General features: G+C 34.6%; 1 protein-coding gene across 2 annotated transcripts; it reads right to left on the minus strand.

The window, feature by feature from the left end:
* Positions 1-333: 333 nt before the first annotated feature.
* LOC126854951 (transmembrane channel-like protein) lies at positions 334-9830 on the minus strand. 2 transcript variants are annotated; one of them, XM_050602157.1, is made up of 18 exons: positions 9024-9830; positions 7211-7373; positions 6072-6330; positions 5548-5785; positions 5256-5444; positions 4909-5144; positions 4443-4634; positions 4071-4319; positions 3937-4006; positions 3611-3782; positions 2990-3307; positions 2390-2617; positions 2200-2306; positions 1713-2008; positions 1341-1520; positions 1123-1243; positions 693-1036; positions 334-563 (listed from the first exon to the last, which is right to left on the minus strand). In XM_050602157.1, the coding sequence occupies exons 1-18, from the start codon at positions 9117-9119 to the stop codon at positions 416-418; spliced, it is 3606 nt and encodes a 1201-aa protein (XP_050458114.1). In that variant the 5' UTR covers positions 9120-9830; the 3' UTR covers positions 334-415. The 2 variants fall into 2 exon arrangements, with proteins under 2 accessions (XP_050458114.1, XP_050458115.1); XM_050602158.1 differs by lacking the exons at positions 334-563; positions 693-1036 and having other exon boundaries at positions 1341-1461.
* Positions 9831-9846: the final 16 nt, after the last annotated feature.

Consider the following 9846-nt stretch of genomic DNA (forward strand, 5'->3'; position numbering starts at 1 on the left):
TTTGAGGTAACTTGACTATATTTATTACTGTCTGATCATATGAATCTGAAAAAATTAATTAACACTGTTAATGAGTAAAGCGCCTTCGAATTTGAAAAAGTAAGGCAAAAACTATAGAAAAATATAATAATTATAATAGAATAAAACTTTTTCATAAAAACTAAATAACTTATTTTATAATATTTTATATAATACATACATATTGTAATATTTTAATAATATGCATAATTAATTATATAATAATTCATAAATAATATATGTATTATTTATAATTATAATAATTATATATTATTGCAAACTTTCAAAATATTTCTCTAATAATGGAATGACAATTCTGAAAATTAGATTTTTGTTAATTATAACGGTGAAAAAAAAGTTCGCGATTATTCACATTTTTTTATTTGTATTCAATTCACTAGTTTTTCTCTCGATCGCGATTTTTAGACTCGTTATTGAACTCCACAGATTCGTGAGGTCTTTCCTCATCGTTTAATTGGATTTCCGGTATAACACTCTGTTCACTTGACTGCGAGTCCCAAGATTGTCCGACCAAGTTTATCGGCCTGTTTAAGGGAAATTATTTATAATTCTGACATTTTTAAATGCGTCATCTCTATTGATTTGAAACTCGTATAAAGAGGAATTCATCCTGAAAGTTTATAAATTTTCCAATTATTTTAGAAATGTCCTACCTTCTGTTGGAAGATGTACCATTTAGTCCCGAATCATTTTCCCCTCGAGTTCGTTTCTCGTTGTTACAGTTGGACGATATCTGTTCACGACGCGACGAATCTTCTTCGGTATCGTTGTTCGTCAGTCCCTTACCTTCCATCGTATCGCTCGAGTTCCCGATAACGACTTGCATATCGTCCCTTCGTGTTATCTCCGAATTTCGAGACAATTCCGTTCGGGCCTGCGGCAACGCCGGAAGAATCTTTTTCCATCTCGATAGCGGGACGTCGGCCACATTCTGTCTCTTTTCAGCTATTTTGAACAATTTACGACGCTCTTCCGTCCGCTCGTGTCTCAGTTGCATCTAAAACAATAGCATATTTAATAGAATTTAATTTGTCGATGTAACATATAACATATTCGAATATATCTTTGGATGAGTATTGTCACCCTTAGATCGTTATTCGCTTCTCGCAAAGATCCAGCGAGGGACGCCATGTAATAAATAATTAATGTCATCAAGACAATCAGTGGTATTATTATACCAGGTGATGCGACGTAGTCGAGACACCTAAAAACAAAGTAAAATTAAAGTTTTTGCGATCAATATCTCGTATAATATAGTAATATAGTAATAATAATTAAACGCCTTTGAAGCGAAGACACACCGTTGAATCACTTGCGGAAGCGAATTTATCAAGGTCTGCGTCACTAAATTATAAATCTTTGAATAACCGGAGAATGGACCACAATGCCAGGAAGGCTCGACCCAGACTATTGCGTAACCGACTGGCAACACGCACAAAAACAGCATGGTCAGTAAAAGCGCAAAGTAGAAATTGTTGGATCTGCAATTAGATACGTATGAAAAATGCATAAGACGATTGATAAAAAGAAGGAAAGAAGAAAAGTACATGTAATGTAGTAATGTTGAATCTCCCAAAATATAATTTATTTAAAATTTATTAAAAATTGTGCTTGTGTGTGCGGCAAAAGCATGGCTGTAATAAATAATGCGTTAAATGAATCAAAGTGCTGACCTGGAAGCTCGGAAAACCACCTCGTGCGGCACGTTGCACGTGAGAACCGCCCAGGAACGTAGATACATCAGGATGCCCAGTTTGAGAAGATTCAGCACCGTTAGACCGGGACTGAAGAACATGCCCATCCAAACCATGCCTTGATTGTACACAAGGTGAAGTATGTTTTCGGCGATCTTGAAGTCGCCATATTGCGGAAATTGTTTCTCCAGATCCCAGCACCAACAATTGTTCATGTAACGCACGAAAACGGCGCGGAAAAAATCCATACTGAGAGTACTTAATACGGTGAGGATCTGATAAACGAAAAAAAAAAACCCAATGAACCATCACAAAAATGGTATGTATATATATATATTTGTGTTATTTGTATCGATTAAATATCGAAGAAATATAATATGCGAAAAATTAAATCAAAATATTAATAATATGTGTGTCTTATTTTTAATTTTAATGTAATTCCTTGCATTTATTTTACGTGTCTCACCAAGTCCATGACGGTGAGCTTAGCGAGTTCCTGGCCGAACATGGTTTCCCAACATAAGCGACGCAGCTTTCTGCGGGTCTTTGGATTTAATTGTTCCAAGGACATGGCTGGAAAAAGTTTATGTATTTAAAATTACCGGAAATAAGTTAAAAAACAGTAAAGTAGAGTTACAAACTTGACGAACGTTTACCTAAATTCTTTGGCGACGTAGTAGTACAGTTTTTCTCGAAGCATTTTACCGTATAATTTTCTCTCCAGAGAGGATCCGTACGTTCTCTTTCCGAGCTAATCGTTGTAACTGTTCTAAGTGTGACTTCTATTGCAGATGAAAATTTTCCAGCAGATGACACCTCGTCGTCTGGAGGCGATGAAGTAATTATTGTTTTTTCGGTATAATCATTTGTAATCGTTGATGAATCTGCAATTGATACAGTGCAATTTATTATTTATGTGTTGTCAATGTGTATGTAATTTATCTACAGTTGAAAATGTTTTATTTTTAAAATTTATATATATATATATATATATATATATATATATTTAACTAATACTATTTTAATTAATAATCAAATTATAAATTATGATAAAGCTATTATATTATTTCAAATTTATTATATAATTATCTAGAAAGGAATTTCGATTTTAATTGTCGCATGTCGGAAAAATGTATATATATATATATATATATATATATATATATATATATATATATATATTAATAAATTTGAAATAATATAACAGCTTTATTATAATTTATAATTTGATTATTAATTAAAATAGTAATCTTTACCTTCCATCGTGCTCGTTTCGATGATTGTCGACGTCGCGGTTTCATCCTGAGACCAAGTAGAATTTGTATAAAAATCTTCGACTGTCGAATCAGTGAGAAAATTGGCGATTACAGTTGAACTGGTGTCGTAGCCATATGTTCCGCCATCCTCTATGCTTCGATTATTTTGTTCTTCATAAGATGTGATCTGAGATTCATCGCTGCTATTCGAAGTTCCGTACACATAATTGTCGTAATCAAAGTTCGAATAATCGTATGTGTCGTTGAAATCCAGCAAGGGATTAAGGAAGAACGTTTCTTGTCTAATGGATGGTGGCGCTAAGTGAAAAACGATCCGATTAAAATTTTCCAGGTGCGATATTTATTATATCGATAACACAAATAATTTTTTTCAATAATTCTTTTCATTGTAAGTCTTCTCTTTACAAAATGTCATTCATAAACAAGTTAAAAAATTAGATAATTGAAACAGCATAACTAAGACTTGAATATCTTTTTTAGATTTATATATAATTTATATAAATTATCAGCTTATAAATTATAAGCTAACAAATTGTAAATTAAGTTGAAATAGCATGTTTATATCTATAGGAAGTATATTTCTTGATAAATAAATCATACTTGGCTCTGTAATTTCTCTCTTGACATGGGAATGAGTGATGTTGCTTATTAAAACGAGACCCAAAGACGCCAATGTCGTGATTTGCTGCATATGCGTCAGCTCGTCACCGCACGCCACCAATTTATACACGCAACTCGTGTTTATCGGCTTGAGATCGGAAAGATCGTGTTCCTGCAAAGAAAATATAATTAAACTTAGTCGGTGATTGCGTGTAAAACACGAATAAAATCACGAATAACACTCTTCTCTATCTACGTATTACGAGATTTTTTTACGAATAATTTTTTAGAATTTTTTTACGAACAATAATATATGGATTACGCACCATGGAGTTTACTTTACGAAACAATGCGAATATCAGCGAGTAGAGATTTAACAAATTCAAGACCATTATCCTGAAATGAGAGATCAAGTATATCGTTTATATTTTCAATCGCTGTAGTTAAGTGACGACTTTACCGCGCCAGTTGCATCCGGAGCTGCTTCCTGGGATGGTAGCTCTCAAGGAAGCCGAGGATCTCGAAGAATATCGGGAAGAGACTCGTGATCAATGACATGACGATCGTGATCTCGTTCTGTCGCCACCAGTTCTGCGAATCGATCTCCGTCGTGCTTCGTCCGACAACCTCGATCACGGCGTACGCTGATAACGTGAGTAAAGATAGCACCGCAACGTTCACGAATATTCTCATCAAAATGATCTTCCAGCTATAAAATATGGATAAAGCTTTTCTAAATAAAAGATTTTATCAAGATTTGATTTTTAAAGCTTTTAACGGAAATAAAAATTTGAAAAATGTGGCGGTTTATATCCGAAAACTTCTAGCTCACTTTCTGTTATCCTTTTGCTTTTCCGCTTCCTCCAATAAGACCTCCTTGAAGCCTAACACGATGCTTGCTGTACGATTGTGCGCGGTCTCCGGATTACCGATCATAAAGTCCCATCCTGTGAAGAGTTTCCACGAAAAAACGTACTCGTCCTCCTTCTCGGTCAGTTTGCTCAGACGAGAATTTTCCGCCATTCTGAAACGAAGTATACACGCTACTCGCTTAGTTATTCTCTAACTTGTTAGAAGATGTATCGCGAGAGTAACTCCGGAAATAACAAAGGGACTTCACGATACATCTGTTTAAAAAATACACAGCATTTCTTCTTGCAAAAAAGATAGTACACAGGATGTATCTCGACGAGATCCTTTATAATTAAAGATCTCAAGAATGTTGTTATTATTTTTTTTTTTTGAAGAGAAGCTGTGCTCTGCGAGATTTAACGACAAGAAGATCTAGGTCTAGGTACTTGCGGAGGATCGCGACGAAGCTGTACGTGTATACGACCAGATTAGTGACGAAGTACGCCATGGGTAGTCGATAATTGCTGTTGGAATCTTGATTGGTGTACCATCCGTAGAAGAACGGGGAATATTTCAGCGCGCCCTCGAATTCCCACAGGGTCAGCAGATGCTTAGACTTGACGCTCTCCTCCTTCAGCATAATTTTTCTTTCACCGGCGAGCGTCGCATTCGCGGTCAACACCTGATGGAGAATATTGCAAAATCTTATTGAAAGAAAAAAATATTTCGCTAATACAGTCGCTTGATAAAATCGCAAGGGAAATAATTTCTCTACCGATTAAAGATATCTTACCTCGGGTATCGCGACGAATGCCGTAAGGGTTCCCGCGATGACGAGGTTGATCCAGAAGAGCCAGCGCAGAAAAGTGAAGTAAGAGGCGACGGCGGATCCGAAATGAGACTCTATCTCCATGATACGGATCTCCCAGGGTACGAGCCACGTTCGCAGATTGATGAGCTCGCGTCGGAAGTACTGCCATTTCTAAAAAAAGATGAGTTATATCTATCGCAATCTCCTTCGATACATATACATTCATAATCTAAATCTCACATGACGGATTTATCAGAAGAAGCAAAATATGTACCTGAGTCACGAAGAGCGAAACGCGAGCTATGACATCTTTGGTACTCCGTCTTTGAGCGAGTCTTTCCTGAAGGACGCCTTCGTGTCGTCTAACGTAGGCCTTAGCCTGTCGTACGAGCCTGATCTTACGTCGGAGGGGCCAAGGCTGTTGCTTCACGCCGCCCAAGACTTCCTTGTGCAGCTTGAGATTTTCAAAGATCTGCTCCTGGTTACCGCTCTCCTCCATCGAGATCACCGTGCTATCAAGTTTATCCATTTCTTTTGATCGAATCAAATTTTATACAAGAATTATCGAGCTTACAGCTGCAATAACAGCAATCTAAGATGAAGATTGCGGTTTTGTAAATTGGATGCTCAAATCTAGAGTGAATAAATCTCGCAATTCGCAGGAGAGTCCTAGATTACGTGTTTAATTAATTCAATTCCAACTCGCGGAATTTCTAAGAAATAAAGCTCGCGCTAGAAACAAGCCTCACGAATTACGGTTTGATTTATTCTCTAAGGATCGGAATATGAATTACTAACTCTCCGGAGCTCGTGGTGTAAGCCGAGGATCGACGACGCGCGTCGACGTCGACGCCAAAGGGAGAGGACGGGCGTCTCTTTCTCCGGCTTTGTCGTCGCACTGAATTTCGCCGATGCATGATCGCGCAGACCGAGGCCGAATAATCTTCCTCGCTGTCATTTCCCTCGTCGATTACGGTCGACTTCTCCGTCAACTTTTCCGTCGATTGTGCCAGATTCTGCGAAGTCTCACCCGCGGGATTCGCTCGAGTGGATATAGCTTGTCGCAGACAATTGGTAGAATTATTTATGATGCAAATAAGCTCATAAAAAAAATTTAATAAGAAATTTTTCACATTTTTAATTGCATGTAATTATTATTAAATCTTTCCAAGATTTTAAGTTAATGAATTATGTATTAATCTGGCTATTAATTTAAAATTTTAATCAAAAATAAATAAATTTAATAAAAATTATTTATTACATATTTTTCCAATTTTTTTATATTATATTTATTATATATCTTTGTCTAATTAACTCTTAAATTAATATTGTCTATCTTGAATTTAACCAAAGAATATTCTATTATTTTTATTGTTTATTTCTCTAGAGTTAAATTTTCAAAAAGTTTTCATCATTTTCCTCTTATAATCTAAAAGCTATGCCTCGACATTTTCATCTAGGAAGAGTTAACTTAAACTTGATAAAGTAAGTGTACTGATAAAATAAGTGTGTTTAATGAAAAGCAATTCTATATAAGATTTGCATAGTGTTCGATATTATAAATAAAAAAAAAAAAAATTTTATTGTCTACTGTAAATTCAAGATAAGCGTTAAAAAAAAAGTACATAGATTATCTGCCGGATAACTTTAGCTAACAATTAATTAGACAAAGTAAAATATTGAGCGCAAAATATCTTGATCGTATTTAATATAAATTGTATAATGAATGACTATGTAATGTGCGTGTATATCTAATTTGTATTTACTTATAAATAAAAAAAAATACGGATAAAATAGCAGATAAAATCAACGTTTTCATCAAGAAAGAGAAAGATGTATAGAAAAATTTATTTAAAAAATGGCGTGGTAGATCTTTCATGACAGCGAATATGTTTCGCGCAACGGATTGTGTGTATGTCAGTTTCAGTTTCACTAACCGGCGACGGAGATGCGTTGCATGTCGTCGCGGGATCTCGCGTCCGCGACAGTCCGCGAATTTTCCTCCGCGTAATTTTCGTCGCGCTGACACTCGACGGTACCAAAGGTAACCGACTGTCGACTGGCCGACGATTGCGACTGCGACGGGGATGACGGACCCACCTAGGGCGAAAGATACCAATTACTGTCTTCGAACAGCGATCATAGATCTCCTTCAGTCACGCGAGTAATGAAGAGCTCAGCGACCTCAGAGAGAAAGAGAGAAAGAAAGAGAAAGAGATCCATTTTCAAAATCATTTCGTGCAAAATCTCGAGAGCTTCTATCAGGCTTATTAATTTCAAAACGACACGAAGATATGAAATAAGTATCAGTCGAAGTGTATTTGGTATGTCTCGAAGCTCGGTAAATTTAATTTTTAAATTTTTTTTAAAAAAAAAGACAATTTAAAAAAAAATTAATTTAAGTAATAATTAAAATTTTCTATTTTTATAGCATAAATTTTATTTAATCTGTTAAAATATATATTATAAAATATTGATTCCAAAGCCTGGATGTTTTTACGAGTTTCCAAACCAAAAATTTACTCTGAGCCCTGGATTTTTCTATGATTTAGATCGTTTCCTCTTTATTCATTTTCTTTTTGACAGAATTTCGATTTTTAACTCAAATTTCTTTGTGTTTCCAGGTAATCGGAGGTCGCACGCGACGCGACACACCTCCAAGCATCCTACGTACTATACGACTCGATTGGATCAACGTACCTGCTTACTTGATCAAAGATAATAAGAGGATACGTCTTATTTAATATATTTTAGAGACGTGCGTTATTAACGATTCACGCAGATGGCTTCAAAAAGAAGCAATTTTTTATTTATCTAATCAATGGTTCTTAATTCTTTTGATTTCGGCAACATATCTTTTCTTAGATTTTATAGATCTTTATTCTCTGTATTACATACGCACATTATACAGATAATAGTATAATTTTGATAAATTACAAGCCTTTATCTTATTTTACATTAAATTTTATTTTATTTTATTTTATTTTAAATCATTATTTTTTTTTGACATTAAATCAAAAAGCAATAAAGTAATCGTAAATTAAAATTTCAATTTACGCAAATTTGAGCTTCTAACGTAATCTTATGATTCTCAAGGCTTGCTCACATCGAAAAAAGTATCTCTTATCTACTGAAAAAAGAAAAAAAATAACAAGAACCTGAAAGCGTGAGTCACGTTTAATAAGCCATCGTTATATATTCCTTGTTCTTTGTGCGACTCCACCCTTCTGTTTCGCAGGTAATCACTTTGCCCAAGGGGGAGTGATTATTATCGCGTATATGTGCTACACGCGATAGTATATATGTATATATATCCTACGAAAATCATTCACATGCCGCTCGCACTGGCCGACAGTAATTTTCGTTAATGCTCGCGCGATCGATTATAAATTAGTCCCGCTCTAATTTATTAGAAATTGTTCAAAACAGTAAGTAATGATTACGCGAAAGTGAAATGAGACCAAGGTGATCAAAGAAAATAAAATATTATCACTTTAATTTTTAATATATGTATAGCTATATAATATAAATAGCTGTTTAATATACAATATAAAATCTATATAATCTAGAATTCTTTAAATTTACTCTTTTATTTCTATATTTTTTTTTTCTTTTAGGAAGATTGACATAACATTTTAAATATCACGGCTAGCATCAAGGAAGACATTGGTTGAATATGTATTTTTTATATACACACACACATTCTTGTCATATTAATATAACAAAACGATTCTAATTAGAATGGAATACCTGCATAGCCGCTGAAGATGCTGCTCCAAGCTCGGAAGAGCGCAGAGACGTTTTATCTAGTCTCAGAATACCGGAAGTTATCGTCTTTTGGTCCATCGAGGGGGCCGAGTCGATTTGCACAGATGAATGTAATATCTGTATTATTTATATATATAAATTTAAAAAAACGGTTATTAAAAAAATCAAATCTAGCTTAAAACTCTTTCTCTCCCTTTTGATCAGTTTTCATCGAGAACATCAGTTTTAGATCGCGCAAAATACATCAACAAATTGGATTAATATCTATGTCAATTAACATATGTATAGCGAGAGATAAAATAAAATGTGCGGAAACAGCACCCGTCACTCGATTTAACATTGATCGGGGATGATCCGATCCGGCACTCGCGACAATCTCCTGATGTACTGTTAGCTGGAGGTTGAATAACCATTCGTATAATGAACAGTTGTGTCATTTAACGTATGCATGCTAAAAGCCGTTAAAAACACGCATTCTTCTTTGTCGTATTAATAAGCATTTCTTCCGCTCGCACGCAAATTTGACGCATTATTGTTCTGAGAATATATTAGATCATATCACGTTTGTGTGCAGATATTATTCAGTAAAGCTAAGGACAAGGCCAATGAAAGGCAGACAGTGAGATAACCGTACACATTCAGAAATTCATAATAGAATATTATCATGATCGCATTTGTATGATTTACTCAAAATATTTTTTTAATTTTTGAAATAAATACTATATTAATTTTGATCGCGCGCGATATCGCACTAGATATATATATATATATATATATATATATATATATATATATATATATATAT

The sequence above is a fragment of the Cataglyphis hispanica genome, chromosome 15 (assembly GCF_021464435.1).
Source record: "Cataglyphis hispanica isolate Lineage 1 chromosome 15, ULB_Chis1_1.0, whole genome shotgun sequence".
NCBI classification, from domain to species: domain Eukaryota; kingdom Metazoa; phylum Arthropoda; class Insecta; order Hymenoptera; family Formicidae; genus Cataglyphis; species Cataglyphis hispanica.